Source organism: Amphibalanus amphitrite, unplaced genomic scaffold (assembly GCF_019059575.1).
Source record: "Amphibalanus amphitrite isolate SeventyFive unplaced genomic scaffold, NRLGWU_Aamphi_draft 000551F_arrow, whole genome shotgun sequence".
Lineage (NCBI taxonomy): Eukaryota > Metazoa > Arthropoda > Thecostraca > Balanomorpha > Balanidae > Amphibalanus > Amphibalanus amphitrite.
Genome location: NW_024882045.1, coordinates 325,733 through 350,268, shown reverse-complemented (window position 1 = coordinate 350,268; position 24,536 = coordinate 325,733). Strand labels below are relative to the sequence as shown.

The following is a 24,536-nucleotide window of genomic DNA, read 5'->3' as shown; positions in this document are numbered from 1 at the left end:
CTTAGTGTGGTTATTTAGGGCCCATGAGGTGCTCTAACGAGCCCCATGGCGCCCTTCTGAGCCGAAACATGGCCATCGTTAACCCTCAGCGGTCAAATGGCGCCGCAGGGCCTCTCGGACCCGAGGGTCCCCTTGAACCCGATGGGGGGAGGGGGTACGTGTCCCCTTAGACCCCTAGCTACGCCACTGCTTCATATGCATCATGTCAGGCATTTTAGGCTCGCCCCCCCCCCCCCCCCCAACTTGAAAATCGTTCCCGGGCCCCTGTAGAGATGATTTCCTTGCGCTTGTGCGTAAATAGGAGCAGCGCGGGATTAGGTCACTTTCCCCTATCTTATCCAGCAGCTGATCTGTCATGGCATTTGGTTACTTGACCTGGACCCAGTTTACATAGAAAACCCCGTTGGCTAGTGTCACTTTAAGAAAGTGCCACTTACTCAAAGGGACACTTATGCTCCTGTTGGTCAGGTGTGTAGGGGTGGCTATAGCCGTTTTCACGACGGGCTATCCGGCGAGTGCACCTATATGCAATTTGACCAAATCTGCACCTAATCTCTTTTACAGCAAATATCTTTATTTCATGAATTTATTTCAGTGTTTTAATCGATGATACTCTCTGATAATATGACAAAGCACGCATATAAGCAATTAGTGTAACCCTAGCTGACAGCTACTAAGAGACACACTGAACCTAATTTGACCAAATCTGCACCTAATCTGCACCAAATGTGTACCAGATGGCCGTCGTGAAAACGGCTTATATGAACCTGTCGGTCGGGTCACCCTTTCCAGTGTCACTCAGCAGCAAAGGGGCTCTATATAAACTGAGCCCTGACCCCAACCTCTGTATGGTCCCTAGTTACATGTCATCCCAATGAAACAAACCTACGCGGACGGTGGATTCATTCTGGCTGAACTCCGACGTCATCAACCAGTTTACCGCTCATGATTAAAAGGGTTTGAACATCTCTAAATTTGCCTAGTTTAGTCAAATATCGGTTTGAGCCGGTTTGTGATAGTGTGGCGAAAGTGCATTGACTGTTATGACTTGTGCTGCGAGAAGTTTTGGTTGTGTAGTGTGTGCGTGTGATGACGCCCTTGGCCAGCAGCAGGGGGGACCCGACCTGACCATTTTACCCTGCCTTTTTCAAAAGCTAACACAGGTAGCCCGATAACTACTTGGCGATTTTTTCTCTATCCTCATTTGTTTTCCATTGCCATATCCCGTCTCTTTACGACAGTCTGCTCACGTGATGGGCGGTCGCAGATGCCCCCAGACAATGCTACGATGAAGAACTATAAAGGCTCCAATTCCATTTGAAATAAAAGAGTTCCAAAATGAAGCCAACTTATGAATTATATAGGTACTGTAAGCACTTATGATGATCTGTAAGTACTAAAATCATTCACAGCAGAAGACAGAGCTTGCACTGTCGGCTTTCAGTCTGGTGTTGCAGACGGGATGGCGAAAGGGACGTCTCTCCGTGCACGACTGCCACCGCCCCTGGCGGACACGATCCAGACGGCAGACGTTGCGCACGGGACGGACTCACCGAAACTGCACCGCGCGGCGCACTGGTGGGCGGTGTTTTTGCATCGCGTGCACTGGCTGGCCGGCGGTGCGCACTTGTTCACCCGTTTTCAGCCAACATGGAGTCGATTCCGTCAGTGGATATGCAGCCCGACGGTGAGTGCGTGTGTGTGTGTGTGTGTGTGTGTGTGTGTGTGTGTTTTTTTTTTTTACCTCAGCTCAGCCGTTGAAATAATTTTATTAAGGACTTGATGTGGAGTTTGTTAATGTAGGGGAGAGTGGGGTAATTTGGCCGCTTTTTTTAGAAAACGATCTAACTAAAAATCGACAACACATTTCTGCATTTTCTCAACGCGGACAGGTGTGGCATACATTTTACTTTCTTGGACAGTAAACTTGAAATGATTGAGTAACTACTTATATTGAAATTGTGGCGGATTACAAAGGTCTGCAAAGCGGCCAAATTGCCCCACTAGCAGGGTTATTTGGCCGGGGGTGTGGGGCAATTTGGCCGGTGTTAGTTTGAGGCCATGATTTTTGTTATAGGCGAGTCAGCTTCACATTCAGCAATGACGCGTGTCCTACGACGCAATTGAAGCATTTTGGAGGTTGACTCACCCGTCACAGGGGTCGAAAATAGTCAAAATAGCGGCTCTAGATGCGATGACAGTTTTTTACGAATAACTTTTGAAGTAATCAAGTTAGGCCAAAACTAAAAACACCATCGTAATTCTCTCGTCATTCCGCATCGAAACATGTATGTGTTGACCTCGAGAGGTCACGGTCAAGGTCAAGGTCAAGGTTGGCTTCAGGTCTCGTTACCTCAGGTCGCTTGACCTCAAGGTTACGTGAGTTCAAGGTCATCATGTATATCATTCGATGCGCCTTGACGAACTGAACACAATGAGACCATTTGCGCGGCTGTATCTTTTTTCTGTAAGTATTTATTAGCAAAAAAGCGTTAGGTAACCTTTGATGACGTCACATGCCCTTACAGCTGTCCAATAGGAAATATGGCATCAAGGTAGTCAAAGTTGGTCATGAATTATGTCCTTTATGGTATAATTGACCATGACAACTCGGCCGTCCCAGCATAGTGACTCTGAGCGCACCGGCCAAGTTACCCCGCTGGTCCCGGCCAAATAACCCCACATTGCCATTCTGAAATTTTTTGTCTATAAAGTCGTCATGGCTGTACAGAACTAGATGAAATTGCTCTTGGAGCCGCTGAACACCCTCAAAAATGGCGCTATAATGTTTTAATTCGTTTACAGCCCAAATACTACATGTTATACAAATTTTTAAACGGAAGTAAAAGTTACCATTTTCTAACGTAATTCACCTTTTATTAATTTTGAATAAAACTAAGAGGGGGAAAGTTTTGATATTTGTTCTCGATTTAATTCTGCCGATGACAAATGAATAGAGACCTAAGTTATTTCATTCACTTTTATCAGCTTTCGTACAGGTGGGGGCGGCCAATTTACACCACCGGCCAAATTACCCCACTCTCCCCTAATAAGTGAATGAGGACTTAACTCCACAAGAAATTGCTCGGGTCGGAGCTTTCGAATTGTATTTACAAAACTGCCCTCAATTTTGCGACCGATACCCCCGAACCCGATTACGACTCGCTGACGAAGTTCTGTAAATAGGTACAATTCGAAAGCTCCGACCAGAACGATTTCTTGTGGAGTAATCAGTAAAGTCCTCATTCACTTATTACATTGAAATAATTTTAGTTGCCTCCTTACACTGTTTGCAGATCTTCTGAGTTCCGACACAAAGCGATCCGTTAATTTTTAATTGCTAATTAATTAATAGCATTTGACGAATATTTATATATAATATGGAATAGGTGCGAGATTGAAGAAACTCCCCACTTGTTTTATAGCACTATGCTCCGCGCTTGAAAGCGTTTTTTTCAGTAAGAATTTATTTCCATAGGCTCAATTTATTTGCTACAAACATATAATCATGCTAAAATTGAACGCTGAAACGCTACCTGGCCTTAACCCTCGCCCGTGGAGGGTGGGAGCGGGAGCATAGAGATCTTATATACATAGAGATCTTATATTATGTATATAAGATCTCTATGGGTGGGAGGGGGGTGGCATGGTAACCGGACAAAAAGTCAGAGGACAAAAAGTCAAAAGACAAATAGTCAAAAGGCAAATAGTCAAATGCAAAAAGCCCACAGGGATAAAAGTCAAATGGAAGAAAGTCAAAATGTATAAAAGTCAAAACGTCAAAAAGTTTAAAGTCAAAAGAGCAAAAAGTTAACCCGCGCCACACTGGGGTCTGCGTATAACACGCCCTACTGGGGGGGGGGGCTATTCGTAGCCCCCCCCTCCTAACTCCGAAACTACTGGGCCGATCGTCAAATTTCAAACGGCATCTGATAGCCCCGGAAAAACTGTCGAGCGAAACCTAATGTCATTGACCTCGAGGTCACCGATGACGTCATAGGTCAGGTCAAAGTAATAATTATTAGCATTTTGGCTTGTTCACGTTTTGGGCTCTGGCCGCCGTCTTACAAGTCAGATCAGGCTCATTTTTGGATCACACACTCGGGAACAGATGCTCTAGTTACCCTGAGGGTACCAAACTTGTACTTTGATTTTCAGGTCAAGGTCAGGTCATCACAGGTCACGAAAATATTATATCATGCGTCGGTCACGTGACACATGTTCTATGGTCCATTTAGGTCAGAGATTTCGAATTTGATGTCGTCTGTGTCATTCGAGGTCATTTTGAGTCGAATTTAGCTTAGGTCAAGTCACTTTCAGGTAAAAAAGGTCAAATTTTGAAGTTAAAATTTTTCAACAAAAAAGGTGTCTATTAGATGCAGTTTGAGCTCAGGAACACGATGGTGCTATTTATATTGGCGTACGATGTCAAATTCGTGCTGAAAAATTGATTTGAAAAATTAATAATTGTGATTTTTTGCAATAATGCGTAAAACTTGGCCATTTTTGAAGATATTTAGCTAAAACTTGCTAGAGTTAGTCATAATAATGCGTTCTATCACATATATCCCGTTTTTTCGAAAAGTCAAAAACTTGGTGAAAAAGTGTAGAAATATAAATTTTGGATATTATATTAGATTTTTAAAATTTTCAAAATTTCGAAAATCCATGATAGCAGTTTGATACACAGTCTATTCTGAGTCCTCTCATGCAAAGAAATTGGATCTAGCTTAAAAACTGAGCTCTTGGGAGCGATTGCCGTGGTTCAATGTTTTGCGTCGAAATCGGCCGAACATGACGTCACTCTGACGTCATTTCCGGCCGACCTATTGTAGTTACGAAGTTCAAGTTTTGACACAAGGTGTCAAATTGATGCAGCCGAAGGTACTGAAAGTTTGGCGTCGATACGTCAAGTGGTTTGGAAGTTATTGCAGAAAAATAACAAAAAATAACTAAATAAGTTATTGCAGCGGGTGTGATATCTGGTCGCGTTCGGCTGTCTGAGGTGGTGGGCCTCGACCCGTTGGGGGCTGAGATAGCCTTGTGGCGGGCCGAGCGATGGCGCCCATATGTGGACCACTGACTGCGCTGGTTGTCATATTGATTGATTGATTGGCACCGTCAAGCATTCCCTCACAAACCTTTAACACTAACTGTCCTCATTCTAACAATACTAACTTGCGAATCCTTTTCCAACCATCCCTGCTTGGCGGTGCCACCGATCGGTATACCTATACACGTGTGTTTGTATATGCACATTATCAGTTATCCGATGACCTACCTAATACAATACCGGTGACTCCGGACATGCAAAAAAACGGGAGGGGGGGCTATGAATAGCCCCCCCCCCCCAGTGGGGCGCGGGTTAAAGACATACAAAAGTGCTCCCGACTCAACGAATTTTTATAAGAGCATTTTCCTTTAAATGTCCATATTGAGCTTCAATTACACTGAAACATCGGAACGCAAATCAGACGACGCTTACCTTCGTGCGGTTAATAGAAAATAACGGATTTAAGCACTTTACACTCACTGTTCATACTTTACCGCCAGATGGGATGGCGGTGCTTCCCACATGGCGGTGTTCCCCCCGCTTCCCCTATTCGATTTCTAAGTTTTGCATCTATCTGCAGAATGTGTGTTTCGCAAAACTGACTTCGTTTTATTTCTGATCGAGAGATCTACGAAATGTAAGAAGCGGAAAATCATTGCACTTCATCACTGATGTTAACCCGCGAGTTGCTGGGGGGGGGGGGGGGCGTTAAACGCCCCCACTTTTTTCGCCGGGCCATAGCATAAAAACGGCGCGCCGCAGGCGCGCCAAATCTTGGGTACCTGTAGGGAATTGATTGAAGTTTATTGTGACAAAGTTTCAAAAAAATCGGTCGGAATATTTTTGAGATATCGAGGTTTTAGTGACGTCAAGATTTCTGAGTTTTCGACCAAAAACGGCATATGTTCAAAAAATCATATAAAATCACAGAATAGACATACAGACATGCCGTAAACGCCATTAGACTCAAGGGCTCCGCCACGGACTTTTGGTTGGGGGGGACGGGGGACAATTCTTCGCTCATCGCCCTGTGTGTCCTCTAAACCTAGGGTACCCCCAAATCCTGTTTTCTCATCGGATTTAGGCTACTTATTTTTCGTCATAGCCCTGGCGCGATTGTTTTTTTTTTAAGTAGAGTAAAAAAAAAGGTTTGCCCAGTGGCTCCGCCACGGAGTTCAGGTTAAGGGGGGGGGAGCGGTCTCGCAAATCAAAGACGGTTGTAAGAATAGCGGGTGGCCAGCGGCCCGGCCACCCAACAAATGTTGGGCGGCCGGGCACGGATTAGGCCGGATGGGTAGCGCGGAGGCTCTTCGCCGTTCGGAGCGATGCCCAGACATGAATAGGTACATGCATGTATCTACTTGTCGCGAATTCAGTTGCGAATTTAGTTAATTTTTATTTTGAATCGTTTGTTGATGGTAAGATATACACAACACCTTAGTTTAAACAATGCTGTTGTCACCTTTTATACAAAAGCAAAGAGCTATATAGTTATTGCACTCGGGATAAATTAATCAGCTACTCTACATGCATCATCCACAAGGACCAGTCGATACCACGATATGTATTCACCATATGTTGGCCATTACGAGAACAGCGCTTCAATGCAAACGTTTGTTACCCTACCCCAAACATTCTCAAACTATTGCAGCTAGCTTCAATGCCTTCATCTGATTTACACTCATACATCACAAATATAGATATTCACAATCTAGGGTATCACTACACTGCAGGTGATAGCGTCGGCCTCCGCCCACGCCGCCTCGCACCTCTACCCACGCGAGGCGGCGCCCCCTGACCACCGACCCGTCACGCGGGCCACAGGCGGCCCGGCCACCCAACAAATGTTGGGCGCCCGGGCACAGGTTAGCCCGGATGGGGTAGGGCGGAGGCTCTTCGCCGCTCGGAGCGATGCCCAGACATCTGCATTCGCTTACGTATCGTTCAGTATGGGATTGGGGCCCAATGGTAGCATCTGTGTGCCATAAAATGTAACAATGGGCGCTTTCATCTGGCGCTCGCCGGCGCGGACACTATGGCGACCGTCTAAAAACGCCTGTCCGTTTCACGGCCACTATCACGCTGCTTGCCGCTAGCGTTAGCATTGACACCAAGTTGTAATGTTCGTGCATTAAAATATCAAGATATTTCTGTTACCTTTTGGGCGGTCGATTGTTACCTGTTATTTTGGTGAAAACGTTCAAAAGAAAAATGTAACCAATGTACATATGTGTATAATCCATGTTGTCCATGACATATGTATTATGTGGTATGTCATATCTGCACAATTTGAGACAGGGAGACATAATTGAGCCTGTTATTGTACAGTTGGAGACAGCCAAGCCATTTTTTCAGCTCTGTACATATTTGCACATTACGTATTACGGCAAAAGCCTGTTAACCTCCCACAACTTGAAAAATGAAATAAAAGGCGGCAATGGAGTTTGAAAGCAATCGCTTCCATATGAAGTAATCCTCTGCTAGCCATTTTTCCTTCATAGGCTTACCCCGTGGCCGTTCCCTTTCTTCTAGAATCTAGAGTGACAAAATCTGTAATACGTTTAGGTATATAACTAAAGGGGAAATTTGGACAGATTTTTGGGGGGGACAAAAGACACTATATCCCACCCAACATTTTGGTTGGGTGGGACGTGTCCCCCCCGTCCCCCCCGGTGGCGGAGCCCTTGATTAGACTGCCAATACCATGATCAATCAAATGGCTATCTTCGATTATTGATTATTGTTCCGCATTTTCCAAAATCTTGAACTGAATCTTGGCAATTTTTCGTGACTCTTCACGACCATGATACATGAATTTCTTAAATTGAAGTTTTTGAGCCAAACACGTACACATATGATAAAATGAATGTCACCATCGTGTTCTACGCCCCAAATTACCTATAAAACATGTGTCACAGGCTGCGAATATCAGTTTTGATTTTCGGGGATATGTGCCTACCCGGTTGACCTGACCTTGACCCTGACCTATGCTTGACTGACCCCTATATGGAGCTGACACTCTTGTAGGCCTTATAGGGTGGATTGTGCACCGTTTTGACAGAGTTTATGGCGAGAGGCGCCCATTGCGAAGTCCTGAAGTCCATGCTACTGAAAGCCCGATTTCAGGTGTTTGACCTGACCTTGACCCGACCTGTGACCTCAAAATTCAACTTTAAAGTACTCATCTGAAGCGTCTCGTCGCGCTCTTTCGTTTGCCGCCTCGTGCGTTTCGCTGCGCCTATTGGTTCTCGAGTTATCGGCTGGGGGCGTTTAACGCCCCCCCCCCCCCAGCAAACGGTGGGTGGCGAAATACCCCAGCAACTGCCGGGTTAAATAAAAAATATTTGGTAGGCATGTGACTTACCTTACAAAGGCGCAGCTGCCTTGCCGCCAACGCAGTTGTGTGTCTCGATGCATCACCATGGCAACGAGTGCCAACGGGAGGAAAACGAGATAAATAGCGCACTAGAAGCACGGGGATCTCAGTCGCCAGAGGCTGGCGAGAAAGGGTACCATCTGCAGCAGCTGCACCGTGGTGCAGAATAACGAAGACGTCTAACGAAGAAGTCTGTTGGAAGGCTTACAGGGTAGTGTGTCTCATCTTGTGACATGACAACTGAAAAACGCATCTGAAGGACTGTTCAGGATTACTGAAGCATTTCATATGGTATTGATAGTCCTATTTACTATTATGATTCACACCGATTTGTTCCGAAGAATAGCTTTGTAAGCGTACAAAGCTATTCGCTTACAAAGCTCTGGTCTGCGGTACTCACCTGAACAAAGCGATGCTGGTCTCGCTGAAAATTGTGGTCTGTTGCATTCTGATGTTGAACTTCTTCCTCCCTCTTTGGGTGCTGGGACGTAACGCCAGCCTTCGCGAGGAGCCGATGATCCGTCTTGTGATTAATCTGACTGTGCTGGGCTTCGCGTTCTCCCTGACTTTCCTAGCGATGGGGCTGGCAGACGTGGTGTATGCGGACGGCGTGCCGCTGCCCATCTGTGCCACCCTCCACTACATGGTCTCCGCACTGCTCATCGGCTGGAAACTGGCTGAGCTGTTCCTCGCCACCGACCAGCTCATCGCTGTGGTCCACTCTCTTCGCTACAACGACATCATGGCCACCTGGACGCGGAGGATGATAGCTATCACTTGGGCCTATGTCCTCTTTCAAGCAATGATTGGACTGCTCTGCTATCAGCTTGGCCTAGAGTCTGTGGTTCAGTTTGACCTCCGTGTATTCGGGATACGTTACGGCACTCGCATGTGTAAATTCGAGCTGCATTCGCATGCCTTCATGATATGGTTCGAAGTCCATCTTCTGGTTCCGTCGCTATTCTCGGCAGGCATGTTCGTCTACACTGCCGCTCAAGGGGTCCAACAGGAGAGGCGACAGTCGCGGCGGCAGCTACGAGATCATGGTGGCAAGTTCGTTCTTCGCTTCAAGTCTTTCCAGCGCATCGTCAAGGTCATGCTGGTGGTGATCGCATTTGACGTGATCGGCACGGTGCTAAGACTGGTATCGCGCTGGTCACCGCTCATGGGACTGAAGGTAATCCACTTGCTACGCATCCTTTCCATTGCGGGCGAAGCCTGGATTTACGGCCTCAGTAACCCAGCGATCCGGAGGGCGTTCAGATACTTCTTCGGGTGCCGGTCAGGCCGGCGGGTATCAGCTGCGGCCGACGGGGTGGCCTGGCCGACCGCGGACCTCGAGCAGCACCAGAACTCGGGCACCGCTGCCCTCGGCCACTGCCTGGGCCGCTGGCGCGTCTGCGAGGTGGCGGTGGTCGATCTGGAAGGTCAACGGTCATCGCAACAACAGTCCGAACTGCCCGTGTCCGTGGACGTCAGCCATAATCGCTTTTGAAAACGTTGACTTGTACGGTCAAGCCATCTTGGTGTTAAAGAAAATATCGATAAGTGGCCACGTGAATGTCAAATGGATCAACAAATGGCCTGTAATCATTAGCACCGCATCTGAATATCAGTGGGAATGGGCAGGGCAATAGCAAGGTTCCTACAACCGAATGTATTCGAACTCGACATTGCCGAATGTACGTGAATACAGTGAATACATAGGTATGCCATCAAATGTATGGGAGCTTTTGGGTGGGCATTGTTCGTTGTTGGTTGTGATTTGATGTACAGTCACCAGCACTTGCTACCCATCACCCCCGGACGGCGGGGGAGCAAGCTACCACCGCCCCTGCGAGACTAGCGCCGCCATGCGCCAAGAAGTGGAAACACCACGTGACTGAGGCCACGTGAGGGCAGGGTCACGTGATAAAGGGGCGGAGCATAGTAGCTTTTGCGCCCGACACTAACTGGAATGCGGCGCTGTGATTGGGCGCCTTAGCATGAATGAAGCCCCGGCGCCAGAGTCTGCCGTTCGCCTTATATGGAAAGTGAGCCTGTGCGTTTCACTGTTCTGTATTGGTTTGAGAGCCACGGCACCATACGAATTGAGAGCCCCTTTGAACGGGTGAACGGGTCACCGCCCGAGGCACTGAGGCGACGCGACGGCTGTGCCGGGCAAAGTCTAGCCTGGCGGGAGAGATGGGCCAGGGAAAGTGCGATCGAACAGCCACTGGGACGTGGATTGGTATTATCTAACCGCGACAAACGATGTCAGGGCAGCCCCTTCTCGTGTCATAGACAGGGTCTATGACACGAAAGTTAGACAGGCAACGTGGGCAGTGCCCAATCAAAAGCTACTAAGTGATTCAGTTAAGAAGTTGGCGAGGTAACCAGACCCAATAAAAGTTTTTAATTCGATTTTGATTGACAAATAGCATATAAGCCCGCTGTGATGGACCAAAAAAGGAGCTGAACAGTTCATACAACTTCTAAAAGGTCAACGGTTTAAGAATTTAAAATATAAATGTTAAAATTCAGCCTGCATGCTTAAACTCTGGTCCGGCGCTGGCAGGAAGCTTATATAATATATTGCCACTTGCAATTCCAAAGCCTCGAGCCCCGTTGGGGGGGGGGGGGAAGGGGGTGCGAAACGGCCCCCGGTCTCCCTTTTCAGTCGATGTCTCCTAAAGCTATGCCTAAAGTATAGCAAATCGCCACCAAACTTTCAAGACCCCTCTGGGCATCATTTTTACACCTTGTGACCAAATTTTTCTAGAGCTCTTATGAAAGGTTAATCACAAATGACGTCAGAGTGATGTCATGTTCTGTCATTTTCGACCCAATAAAAGGTTTAGCGGGAAGAGCTGTCACGCCTACAGTTTTGAAGATAACGAAAAATATTCAAGATCAAAAAGATGTAAAATGAACAGCGCTACAAAACTGCTAACTCTGATTTCTATAAACAAAAATTGATTTGGACCATCGAAACTATAAATGTATAACACCCAGAAACAACCAACAGCTTTCAAAATTAAAACTGGAATATATGTTATAGAACTATCTGCTCTAAATATGTCAAACTTAAACCCGATAGCTTCATTTTAAGCAAGTTATGGCGACAAAAATTACTCAAAATCTATTACGTTCAATTTTCCAACTCAATTTCTAACCGTCACAGAACACACCAAGCAAGCCAAAGACCACCATTGGATTTCCCGTGATGAGCTGCATCGAATAGATACCCCTTTTACGCAAAATATCACCTTCGAAATTTAACCTTCTTTGTTTGACCTGAGTTTGACCTGACCTCCACCAGAACGTAATCTAAACCGCCCCAATGGCCGTCTAGCCCACATCAATTAATTCTAAATGTAAAATTGACCATAAAACATGCATCACGCGACCCCAGCATAGTTGGGTTCATGTTGTGACCCTTAGTGACCTGACCTCTGTGACCTGACCTGGCATCAGTGACCTCTTTAGGCAACATATGTATTAGGCAACCAACGCTCCATCGATGTTTTTCGATAACATGCCTTTTATTTGATGTGTTAACTGACTAACGCATTCCTTAGACTGAATCGGTAAAAAATGCAGACCTTTGACCTGACTTGTGAGTTGTGACGTCATGGGTTGCACCTAGGTCAGCGAAACCCAGCGAAACAAGGTAGTTCCCTGGTGGGGCTATCGAAAGCTCTTTGAATTTTCAAAATCGGTCGGTAACTTTCCGAGATCTCAGGTGGAGGGCGAAACGGCTGCACCACCCCATCAGGTGGTAGGGTCCGCCAATAGCCCAACGGGGCGCGGATTATTTATTCATTCATAGAGTGTCATTTATTTTGAGAGCACCTTTCTCACGCCATGACATGGTCCTCTCGTAATACCTAGATTGAGATGAGGAGTGTTTTTACGCCTCCTTATGCACGGCTCTAGTGTCATTGAACTATCAACTGACAGCGGTTTTCGGACAATGAAGGAAGTCTTTTGGTCGTTTTTAGGTCAGATCTTGGGTCAGATCGTATGCCTTTTTATACATTGGATCTAGAGCTTAGAATATGCTTTGAACACGAAGCTAGCATATGTATTTAAAATTGTAGTATAAACAATCGCTTATGATCTTTCCTGACATTACATACATGACCTATAGGATGTAAAATAGGGCAACCGGTAATATTTTGTGAATAATTGTTCGAATTTTGCCTGAAAAACAAAGTTTAAGAATGTATGGTATTACTTTGACCCGAGCGATGTGCCGCTGAATTTTCCCTCTTGAATGATTATGGACAGCTCGCGAAATTAACTTTAACCTAAGCTACCGAAAAACAGAAGAAAAATCCGATACAAGCCTTTCTCAATCTTCTCACCTTATTCAACCGTTGAAACGTTAAAGGCATTTGTTCAGTCTGAGAGTCGCTATGTCGCAGTGCCGGCGGATTGCATTTCTGAGAGGGTGGGCAAGATATCGTGGGGGCCTCCTGGCGAAAAAGGGCCTTTTGTGTATAGGGGCCTCCTAGATCTGAGGGCTGAGGCCAGTTTCACCAACAACAAAAAAATAGACGGCTGCGATTATTTTTTGACAAAATGATAGTCTCAAAATGTCATTTACTGCTGAAAATACTAATCGCTGACTTAACCCGCGCATGACTGGGGGGGGCTCTACAGAGCCCCCCTCCTGTTTTTCAGCAATATCTTCTAAACCGTTTGACGGATCAACACGAAACTTGCGGTACCCTCAGAGGCATCAACTTGACACCTTGTGTTAAAATTTCAACTTTCTAGCCACCATAGTTTGGCCGTAAATGACGTCAGAGTGACGTCATGTCGGCCGATTTTCATGCAAAATACTGAATTACGGCAAACGCTCTCAAGAGCTCAGTTTTGAAGCTAGATCCCTTTTCTTTGCATTGGTGGACTAAAAATACACCTAGCTATCAAACTGCTATCTCGAATTATCGAAATTTTGAAAATTTTGAAAAATATGTATTTACAATTACAAAAAAAAAAATTTTGATTTTTTTCAAAAAGTTTTTGACTTTTCGCAAAAACCGGAATATATGTGATAGAACACACACTGGTCAACTACATTTTCAAGTTTTAGCCCAATATCTTCAAAAATAGCCAAGTTATTCGCGTGATTGTCAAAATTTTACAATTTTATGTTTTTTCAAACCCATTTTCAGTACGTTTTTGACGTCGTGCAGCAATATAAATGGCACCATCATGTTCCTGAGCTCAAACTGCATCTGATAGGCACCTTTTTTGTTGAAAAATTTCATTTTCAAAATTTGACCTTTTCTGGCCTGAAAGTGACCTAACCTCCGGTAAATTCAGCTGACAAACCTCAAATGACACAGACGACACTATTTTCGAAATCTACGAGTAAAATGGACCATAAAACATGCGCCACGTGACCGATACATGATATACACTTTTCGTGACCTAGGATGACCTGGCCTTGACCTTAAAAATTTAAAGTAAAAGTTCGGTACCCTCAGGGTATCTAAGGCATCCGTCAAGGAGTGCGTAAATCAAAAATGAGCCTGATCGGACCGGCGGTCCGGCGGTCAGAGCCTAAATTGTGAACTAGCAAAAATGTCGATAATTTTTACTTTGACCTGACCTGTGACGTCATCGGTGACCTCGAGGTCAATGAAAATAGGTTTCGCTCGACAGTTTTTCCAGGGCTATCAGATGCCGTTTGAATTTTGACGATCGGCCCAGTAGTTTCGGATATAGGAGGGGGGCTCTGGAGAGCCCCCCCAGTCACTCGCGTTATGGAAAATACCCCAGTCATGCGCGGGTTAAAAAATGTAGCAACTTCGCCTTCAAGTGCTATATTATTTGGTCAGCAATTACTTTTTTCATCTGTAAATAGGATTTATAGACTATCGTTTTGTCAAAAAATAATCGCAACCGTCTATTTTTTGTTGGTGAAACTGGCCTCTGGTGAGTGAACGAAAGGAGGTTTAAACGTATATCACCCAAGTGACCCAACTTAGAATAATATACTCTGCAAGCATATTTTTTTCCGCCTGCCAATTCAACGAAAACAAAATTCAAAACTGTAGTCAGCGGCGTATTTAGAATATCGCGAAGGGAGGGGGGGGGGGGGGCAATTGGGTTAGGAGGGCGCCACCTTACCCAAGGAGGGCGCCGTACGGTGGCGAGATAAAAAAAATCCTTAACGATCGCTCAGGAGGGGGAGGGGTGTTTTTTACCACGCCACCAGCTTTTTTGCGTATGTAAGGAAGGCGGCGACGCGCAGTGCTGCGAAACTTGGTATCGGGTTAATATCACACGCGACAAAAAGGTTGCAAGTGATTGGCATAGGTACCAAATTTCTTTCGACCAAACGCTCTTTAAATGCCGCGCCGAAGTCTCGCAGAATTTTCAAAAAACAACCTTTTTTCTGCTTTTTAGGCACACCTGTTATGTATTCACCGTTCAAAGCTTTTCGTGTCCCTTTAGCAAAGTTGGTGGGACAAAAATAAGGGTTGGTGGAGACGTTCTGCCCATGGGTGACGGTGTAGAAAAAGTTTATTGGTGACGGCATCCACACCAAATCACCGCATCGCATCGACACCGGAGCACGAGATGCGAAAGCACAAGCTCACAGCGAGAATGCAGCAGCGTAGCAGCAACAATCTTCCCAAATACCAGTCATGATTGTAAAATCAATCAGTTAAGACCAAGACGGGTTTCATCCACGTAAGAGCGTAAATAGCTTTGGTAGGTATACTTCATTCATTGTGCTGAATGCACGTTCCTTTGTGTCAGTTGTCACAGGCAATGCATCACATTGTGCGAGAGAACGGCTATGCTGGGACTGGGAAACATGCTTAAGCTTAACGAGTAGAGAAATGATAGGAGGGCAGCGATCAACGGAGGTCGCCAATAGGTAGAAGGGCTGTGATCGACAGGAGAGTGCCAATGTTTGAGAGGGCGGAGATCATCAGTAGAGCGCTAAATAGGTAGTAGGGCCCCCGATCAACATTTAACAGGAGGTTGCCAAAAGGTAGGAGAGCCCCGATCAACATTCGACAGGAAGGCACCAATAGGTAGGCTTGGGTGGCGAGCATCGTGAGGGCGCCAGTGAGTAGAAGGGCGGCGAATGACAGGAAAACAGAAACACCAATAGTTAGAGGGCGTTTTTCCCAAGACGGTGATATTGAATAAAAAGGACGTCTGTGAGGAGGGAGGACGCCGATCAACAGGAGGGCGCTTGTGATCAGAAGGGCGGTGATCAACAAGACGGCGCCAGTAGGTAGGAGGATGGCTATCAAGAAAAGGTCGCCAATGGGTGGAAGGGCGGCAATCAACATGAAGGCGCCAGAGGGTAGGAGATCTTAACTGATCAATTTCGCCAGGATGGCACTACTAGGGTGGCGAGCAGCAGGAGGGCGCCAATAGGTAGGATGGCCAGTCATCAACATTCAACAGGAGGGCGCCAGTATGTGGGAGGGCCCCGAACAACGTGAGGGCGTCAATGATCAGAAGGGCGATGACCAGCAAGAGGGCGCCAATAGATACGAGGATGGCAGAAGGTCGGGACACCGATACCAAACCAAATACCAACAATGATCATGTGAAAATACCGAAACCGAACCGACTTGGGAATATGAGGAAAATACCGACTTTTTACCAAATTCACAACCTCTTTTACATTATTGAGGATTCATAGTGCCAACAAAATACCAAATAAATTAGCCTTGAAATACCAAATACCAAGTTGGTATCGGTTTGATATCGGTATACCAAAAAGTTGGTATCCGATTGACATATCTAACATGGAAGGCCTCCCATGTGCACGGCGGCCTCCTGCATACGTTTAGTTCCTCATCCGTTCAGGGGACCTCCTCTGTACTCGGAAGGGCCTCCTCTGTACACTACGCGCCTCCTCTGTACATGGAGGGCCTCCTATGTGCAAGGGGGCCTCCTTTGTATCCGTCACGCATCCGCTTTAGATGGAGGGCCTCCCTGTGCACGTGGGCCTCCTGCGTAGCTACGTTTCGTTTCTTCTCCGTTCAAGGGGCCTCCTCTGTACTCGGAAGGGCCTCCTCTGTATACTACGCGTTTTCTATGTGCATGGAGGGTCTCCCATGTGCACGGGGGCCTCCTGCGTATGTTTCGTTTCTCCTCCGTTCAGGGGCCTCCTCTATACTCGGAAGGGCCTCCTCTATATACTACGCGCCTTGAAGCCTTCTCTGTGCATGGAGGGCCTCCCATGTGGACGTAAACCTCTTCTGTATCCGACACACTTCCGCTTTAGATAGAGGGCCTCCCATGTGCACGGGGGCCTCCTGCGTACGTTTAGTTCCTCATCCGTTCAGGGGGACTCCTCTGTACTCGTAAGGGCCTCCTCTGTATACTACGCGCCTGCTCTGTACATGGAGGGCCTCCCATGTGCAAGGGGGCCTCCTTTGTATCCGACACTCCTCCGCTTTAGATGGAGGGCCTCCCTGTGCAAGGGGGCCTCCTGCGTACCTACGTTTCGTTTCTCCTCCGTTCAGGGGGCCTCCTCTGTATTCGGAAGGGCCTCCTCTGTATACTACGCATTTTCTATGTGCATGGAGGGCCTCCCATGTGCACGGGGCCTCCTGCGTACGTTTAGTTCCTCATCCGTTCAGGGGGCCTCCTCTGTGCTCGGAAGGGCCTCCTCTGTACATACGCGGATGGCCTCCCATTTGCACAGGGGCCTCCTGCGTACACATAGTTCCTCCTCCGTTTCTGGGAGGGCCTCTCTTTGCAGGGACTGGGAGGGTCTTCTGGCACAGCAGAGCCTCATCTTAACATTGTAGAGTGACACTCAGGAAACCTTCTTTTGCATAAAAGTGCCATTTTTTGCACGGAAGCCATTAGCCTCTTTCAAGCATGGCTGGTCCTAAAAAAAACGGAATAGAGGGCCTGCGGCCCTCTATTCCGAGCAAAGGGCCTCCACCCAGAACAGGGTGGGCAAAAAGATAGTTTTGCCCACCCTGAGATTTTTCAGGGTGGGCAGCTGCCCACCCTGCCCCCCGGAATCCGCCGCCCCTGCTATGTCGACCGTTTAACCCGTGCCGTGCTGGGGGGGGGGGGGGGACGTTTTACGCACCCCTCAGGTTTTTCGCGAATGCCTATCTCAAAAACGGCGATGCGTAGCGCCGCTGTTTCAGATACACCTGTTCCGACATCTTTTCCGCACATGTTATGAAAATTTCAGACCCCGGTCATTCAAGGTCAGGTCACCAGGTAACGTGACCTTACCTCAGAAAACGTGCGAAAGCTCGCTGTAGCTACACCGACTGAGCGATCACTTTGAAACTTTCAGTACTTGCTTAGAGTAGCAGTATGTATAAAATGGATATCTCGGATTTTTTATATCTGTGACCTAAGGTCAGGTCAATTTTGCGACTGCTCCATTATCAGTCAATGGGAGCAAATTGAAATGCGCCTCTTTTGGACGAATGTCGTTCTACACCCTCTCAAACATCGGCTCATGGGTAAACATGACACACTGAGTCGGAAAATTGCACCTGTGACCTCTTTGTGTGCCCCTGAGGTCATCTCAGGTCATGAAAGGTCCTCAGCAGTTTTTTTTTTACTATAACTTTTGACGGAGACGTGCTAGAGCGGTGAAAACTGAAAACGCGGGGCTAAACCGTTGATCTGAGGTCAAATTTGAGGACAAATTGTCCAAAGAGTTTTAAAAGCGCTATTGAATGCGCTTTTCCGCGGCGCTGTAGCTCTATTGGTTCCCGAGTTAGCCGTCGGGTATTCAAAATCGTTGAAATCGACAAAATTTGACCTTTGATGACCTCTGGTGACCTGACCTTTGCCCTGACCTTAAAAATGACCGAAGTGTTTTTCTCCTTATTTTTGACGCTCTTTCGATTGCCGCTTTCTCTCTCTCTCTCTCTCTCTCTCTCTCTCTCTCTCTCTCTCTCTCTCTCTCTCTCTCTCTCTCTCTCTCTCTCTCTCTCTCTCTCTCTCTCTCTCTCTCTCTCTCTCTCTCTCTCTCTCTCTCTCTCTCTCTCTCTCTCTCTCTCTCCCTCTCCCTCTTTCTCTCTCCCTCTCTCTTTCTCTCTCTCTCTCTATTCCTCTCTCTCTTTCTCTCTCCTCTCTCTCTCTCTTTCTCTCTCCCTCTCTCTTTCTCTCATCTGTCTCTCTTTCTCTCATCTGTCTCTCTTTCTCTCTCGCTTTCTCTTTCTCTTTCTCTTTCTCTTTCTCTTTTTCTCTCTCTTTCTTTTTCTCTCTCTCTCTTTCTCTTTCTCTTTCTCTTTCTCTTTCTCTTTCTCTTTCTCTTTCTCTCTCTCTCTCTCCCTCTCTCTCTCTCTCTTTTTGTTTCTCTCTCTCACTCTCTCTCTCTCTCTCTCTCTCTCTCTCTCTCTCTCTCTCTCTCTCTCTCTCTCTCTCTCTCTCTCTCTTTCTTCACAATATTCTCGACTGCCACAGCGTTGTAGGACGTGTTTCCAGACAGGCCCAGGCGCTCCCCACTCCGCAGGCCCCAGCCCACACGGCCCAACCGCCCAAACACCCTCCGGCGGATGACCTCTGACCTCGGCGACCTGACCCCAGCCGACCGATCGCGTCCCTCTCCACGCCTCCGCCCCGCTTCCCCCACTACAGCTGCGTAGAAATTGTAGCGTGTGCAAAGGTCACGTGTCATTATTTACTTCTGCGGTTTGTTCGGCTGACAAGAGATGGCACTAGTGGTCTGTGGATCAGAGGCGGGGCTAGGTTCTACGACTTCTTGGGGCACACTTTAGGGCAGAAAAGAGGTTTTTTGGCTCCCCATCCCAAAATGCTTCGAATATACAAAAACAAGTTAGATATTCGAAAATGGGAGGACCAAATGGATCGTTTGACGTATCTTGCGCGACTGAGAATTGATCGGTCTTCAAGCTGCTGAACAAAAACGAGGTGATTAGTAGCAAGTGCTGGTGACTGTACCTAGTGGGTGGTACTTTCACTTTTGCGCACCATTGGAGGCTATCACGTTTTACATGTTGGTATTGCTTTCGTCTTTTACGTTTTGGTGACGAATAAACCTTATGTTCAAAGCTCTTTTGTTTGCATCTCGAATGCTGAATCTCATATTTTTCCAATTCTTATAGCGGCAAACGTCTGGGGGACCGGTCGGAACCCCAGTCACATGGCCCCCGATGGAGCTAGAGGTCCGATGACAAAGCGATCGTGTTGGTGTGACGAAACGAAGAAATCGATATCCTATTTGAAGTCTTAATTCATCGCTTGGCCTATCAGGTTTCATCACAGAAATCTCAACGACAGTCAAGGCGATGTCCTGTTGAAAGAAACGCATTCTTCGGTTTTTGATACACGGATGTGGAATTGCTTATTTGTATTATCGTTATTATTTGCATTATGCGATGTAATGTACCCATGCATTGGGTGTAGGTCTAGTCATTTCATCAGGGCAGGCGTCTCGCCGGACGTTCTTAGTAGGTGTCTACAAGCAAGGGGTCAGATTCGGAGTCGGTCGTCGACGGTTTTTGCACAGAATCTGAGTGCGCAATACGCATAGCTCGGAAAGGAATAAAGTTACGTAAAGCGCAGAAAAGTTACTTCTTTCAGTGGCCTTATATTTGACCTGAGGTCAACGGTTGAGCGGGAGCTTCCCGAGTCCAGATGGGAAAACTTTTCAAATTGACATTTAAAAGAAAAATGTTTCTTGGACTTTTGACACCAATGCCTGTAAATTAATTTCACATGAATCGTGTTCTTTTTGTCGAAACGCGTCGAATGAACTAAAATTTGACCGTGTCGTCTCCCCATGGTCACATGATTTGTAGAATTGGTCCAGTCCGGTCCAGGGTCGAGTGTGGGACTTTCTGAACGAGCCTGACCGTCGTGGCAGAGTTTGTACGCCACCCGACCCATCCGCCCTGCCCTCGGCTCCTCAGAATCGCTAATGAGCTCTCCGGTCACCGGTCATAGTATTTCAGCGGTCTGGCTGCCGGCTGTCCACATCCTACACAGATGGAGCTCCAGACGGGCATTCAGCTGTCGGCATAGCAGATTGCAACATACATGATCGTCAGTCGTTACGCCATTTCTCAGAGCCTGCCAGAGTCCCGTGTCTAGGCATTTCTGGGAACCTCGCCTGGTTCGACCGGACATGTTTCCGATCGATCGAATTCGCTCAACTATGGCGGACCCCCGACAGGAATTTCGGAGGGGGGGGGGGGCAGCTGATCCTCTGCCCCCATATTGGCTACGCCACTGACGGCCTCACGGCTCGTGTTACTTGAAATAATCGCTGCAGGGCAATATCGCTTTAATTGGTAACTATACGCATACGCATAGTGTGCGGACCAGTTGCTCGTGGCTCAATGGGAGCTCCATGTTCAGTGATGTATCCCGTCCCGTCTGCTGACGTTGCCGTCTCTCCTTGCAGATCTGAAGGGTCTCAGCGATGAGCAGCGTCTGGAGCAAGTCGGTAAGCGGATCTTGGACGCACTAAAAGACATCGGCTTCGTTTATCTGCTGAACCACGGCCTGCCAGAAGAGCTACGTAATTCTGCTTTCAAGTCGGCAAGCGACTTCTTTGCCTTACCGATTGAGACAAAGCTCAAGTATCATCGTTTTCAGAAGACAAGGGTCAACGGCTACACACCTATCAAAGACGAGGTGCTGTCCAACTCCGACGGTAGCCGTGACAGTGACACCCTCAGCGAGCTCAAAGAGGCGTGGGACATGATGGTCCCGGGCGAGGACATGCCGACGGCAGAGGCGCCCGTCTTCTGCCGCGATTTCGAGGCGCTCATGAGCGCGCTGTCGGCGCTGAGTTTGCGGGTGCTGGCCGGTCTGGAGGTGGCGCTCGGCCGGCCAGCGCTGCTCACGGCCAGCCACCGGCACCAGCTGGGAGCCGAGAGCGGCACCGTGCTGCGCGCCGTGCACTACCCGCCGCTGCCGGAGCCGGTGCCGGCCGGCGCCGTGCGCTGCGCCACCCACTCGGACTGGGGCAGCATCATCCTGCTGCTGCAGGACCCGTGTGGCGGCCTGGAGGTGCTGAGCCGCGCTGGCCGCTGGGTGCCGGCGCCGCACGTGCCCGGCGCCGTGCTGCTGAACGCCGGCGACCTGTTGGAGATCTGGACCGGCGGCCAGGTGCTGGCCACCAAACACCGGGTCGCCGTGCCGGAGGAGGAGCGTCTGCGCCGCGCCGACCGGCTCTCGCTGGTCTACTTCGGACAGCCCGACGACGACGCCATGGTGGTTCCGCCCAGTGGAGCCGAGCCGTACCACGCCGTGAATGCCAGAGAGTACCTGGCTGCCAAGTACAGGTCGTGTCTGCTGAAGTACAAGGAATAGCCGGAACAGCAGAGGCGCGCCCACGTCAGTCCATTTGGGTACCGTCAGTCCACGACAGTATACTTGCTCGTTGCTGTCTCCCCCTTGGCCTGGAGAACGCTCTTAACTGTTAAAATGCAATCATGCAAGCAAGCTTCCATCCAAACGCTTACACGTACATGCAAAGTGCATAAACTAGCAGGCAAGCTGAGTTATCTGGGAAGGCAAGGTTTACCAGAAATCCCCAATTGCCAGTGTATGCACTTGAGCAGTCATAATTGAAGTCCGAATCAAAATGCTTTGCTTTCCTAACCAGCCACAACCAAGAGGAAATGTTAACAGCAATGACAATAATACTATGACATGCATCATACACCAAACAATTAAGAATGGTGTGCTAAAACCCAGTTGGGCGCGAGTTATGTAATGTGTTTCAAATTATCATGCTTTTCGGTGTGTAGGTACGAACTTGGGTACGAACGCTGCATTGTACAGTTTTGAGGCTGGCGTTGTAATGTACACGCTGCTGCTGTCAGGCTGGTGTTGTATTACACACTGCTGCTGTCAGGCTGGTGTATTACACGCTGCTGCTGTCAGGCTGGTGTATTACACGCTGCTGCTGTCAGGCTGGTGTTGTATTACACACTGCTGCTGTCAGGCTGGTGTATTACACGCTGCTGCTGTCAGGCTGGTGTTGTATTACACGCTGCTGCTGTCGGCTGGTGTTGTATTACACGCTGCTGCTGTCAGGCTGGTGTTGTATTACACGCTGCTGCTGTCAGGCTGGTGTTGTAATGTACACGCTGCTGCTGTCAGGCTGGTGTTGTAATACACGCTGCTGCTGTCAGGCTGGTGTTGTATTACACGTTGCTGCTGTCAGGCTGGTGTTGTATTACACGCTGCTGCTGCCAGGCGAACAGTGCCGTGCGGTTCTGCCGAGGTCCGGCAGTTTGTACAGTTGACCGGTGCAGCCCCTCCAGGCTGCGGGCAGTTCCGCGCGGCCCAGCCAATGTCCGGCACGGCACTGACAGCTGAGCTCCGGTTCTTGATGTCAGGCCGCTACCAGGCATCATTAGTCCACCGCAGAGCTTCATTAACCCGCGCCCGGCTGGGGGTCCTGGATTTCCACGCCCTGCTGGGGGGGGGGTGTTTGAACACCCCCCCTTCTAACTCGGCTCCTGGGCCACGTAGCGATACGCGGAAGGCGGCGTTCGAAAGAGCGTCAAAAATAATGACGAAATCACATCGGTCAATTTTTTGGTCAGGTCAAAGGTCAGGTCACTAGAGGTCATTGAAGGCAAAATTTCGCCGATTTCCAGGTCGAATGTCAAAAATTTCCAAGAAGCCAACGCATAACTCGGGAACCAATAGAGCTACAGCGCCGCAAAAAAGCGCATTCGATAGCCCTATTAACGCCCTTTCTGAGTAATTCTCTCAGATTTGACCTAACGTCAACGGTTTTGCCTGCAGGGGGCAAAAACTGCAAAAATAGCCGATTTTTTCGGAAACAGTTTTTCTGCAATAACTTTTGACCCAAGCCTTGTACGAGCTTACTTTTACCGGCATCGTGTTCCTCTCGTCAAGACGCATCGAATGAACTATAACTTGACCTTGAAAGGTCAACTTGAAAATTTGACCTCAGGTCAAGGTCATGACCTGACCGGAAAGGGTCATGTTGCATATCAGTCGATCCGTATCGTCGAGCTGAACACATCTAAGGCGTTTTCATCGCTCTAGCATGCCTCTATCAAAAGTTATTTGAGAAAAACTGTTAGATACCATTCGTGACCTAAGATGACCTCAGGGCATAAACAGGGGTCACGGACACCATTTTCATGTTCAGTGTGTCTAAACCACTTGTAATTCGGTGTTTGGGAGTGTTTATAATGTCTGTCGTCCAAAAGAGGCGCATTTCAATTTTCTCCCATTGACTTATAATGGGGAGGTCGCAAAATTGACCTGACCTTAGGTCATCGATATCAAAATTCTGAGATATACATTTTGTACATGCTATTGCTCTTAGCAATCGCTGAAAGTTTCAAAGCGATCGGTCACTCGGTGTAGCTATGACAGACATTGAAACTTGTTATGAGGTGAGGTCACTTCAAGTGACCTGGTGACCTGACCTTGAATGACATTGGTCTGAAATTTTCACAACATGTGTAGAATTGATGTATGATAAGGTGTACCAAAAAACGGCGGCGCTCCGCGCCGCCGTTTTTGAGATATTCGCGAAAAACCACAAGGGGGGGTGTTCAAACACCCCCCCAGCAGGGCGCGGGTTAACAGGCCACTAACAGGACAGCGAGCCGACACATCGCACATAGGGAATTTTTACCGCGTAGCATGAATGAGCTCCTGGAGGTCAATTGCAGTTGGTCGCAGCATCCATGAAGGTTCATGCGTCATGGGAACAACCTGTATCAGTGATTCTTCTGGCAGCAGATTTTAACTCGAAACATCTGACACATGGACACAAGCAACTTTACCGCATGAAAGGCACAGGCTGCGCATTTCTTTTACAAGCTGATTTTATATTGCGTTTCAGTCGCTGGTCCACTTGCAATTCGCATTGCCTGCTATGATATATTACGCTCGGGTAGCTACAAGTAGCTTTTTTCCGCGACTACTATGCATTTCAGACCCCATGAGACCCTAATTGTTGGCGATAATTTGTTCAATATTTGTCCAATTTGCTTCAAATTTTCACAATGCACATTTCAGCTCAAGCGCCAATTTTCGCCAATATGGTCTCTTAACAAAATATCAAATTTTAGGGTACTTGTCGTTGCCTCGTAATGTTAAAATCGGCTCCGTAAATCCGTCAGTGGAGTA

The 24,536-nt window shown here is 47.8% G+C and overlaps 1 protein-coding gene across 2 annotated transcripts in view; it reads left to right on the top strand.

The window, feature by feature from the left end:
* LOC122393747 (2-oxoglutarate-Fe(II) type oxidoreductase ppzD-like) overlaps window positions 1–22,549 on the top strand; it is a 46,247-nt gene extending 23,698 nt beyond the window's left edge. For both annotated transcript variants that reach the window (XM_043390050.1, XM_043390049.1), the window contains 2 exons: window positions 1,445–1,687; window positions 20,809–22,549. In XM_043390050.1, the coding sequence (XP_043245985.1) occupies window positions 1,651–1,687; window positions 20,809–21,722 (951 nt within the window). In that variant the 5' untranslated portion in view covers window positions 1,445–1,650 and the 3' untranslated portion in view covers window positions 21,723–22,549. The remainder of the gene's footprint in view (window positions 1–1,444; window positions 1,688–20,808) is intronic.
* The last annotated feature ends 1,987 nt before the right edge of the window (window positions 22,550–24,536 follow it).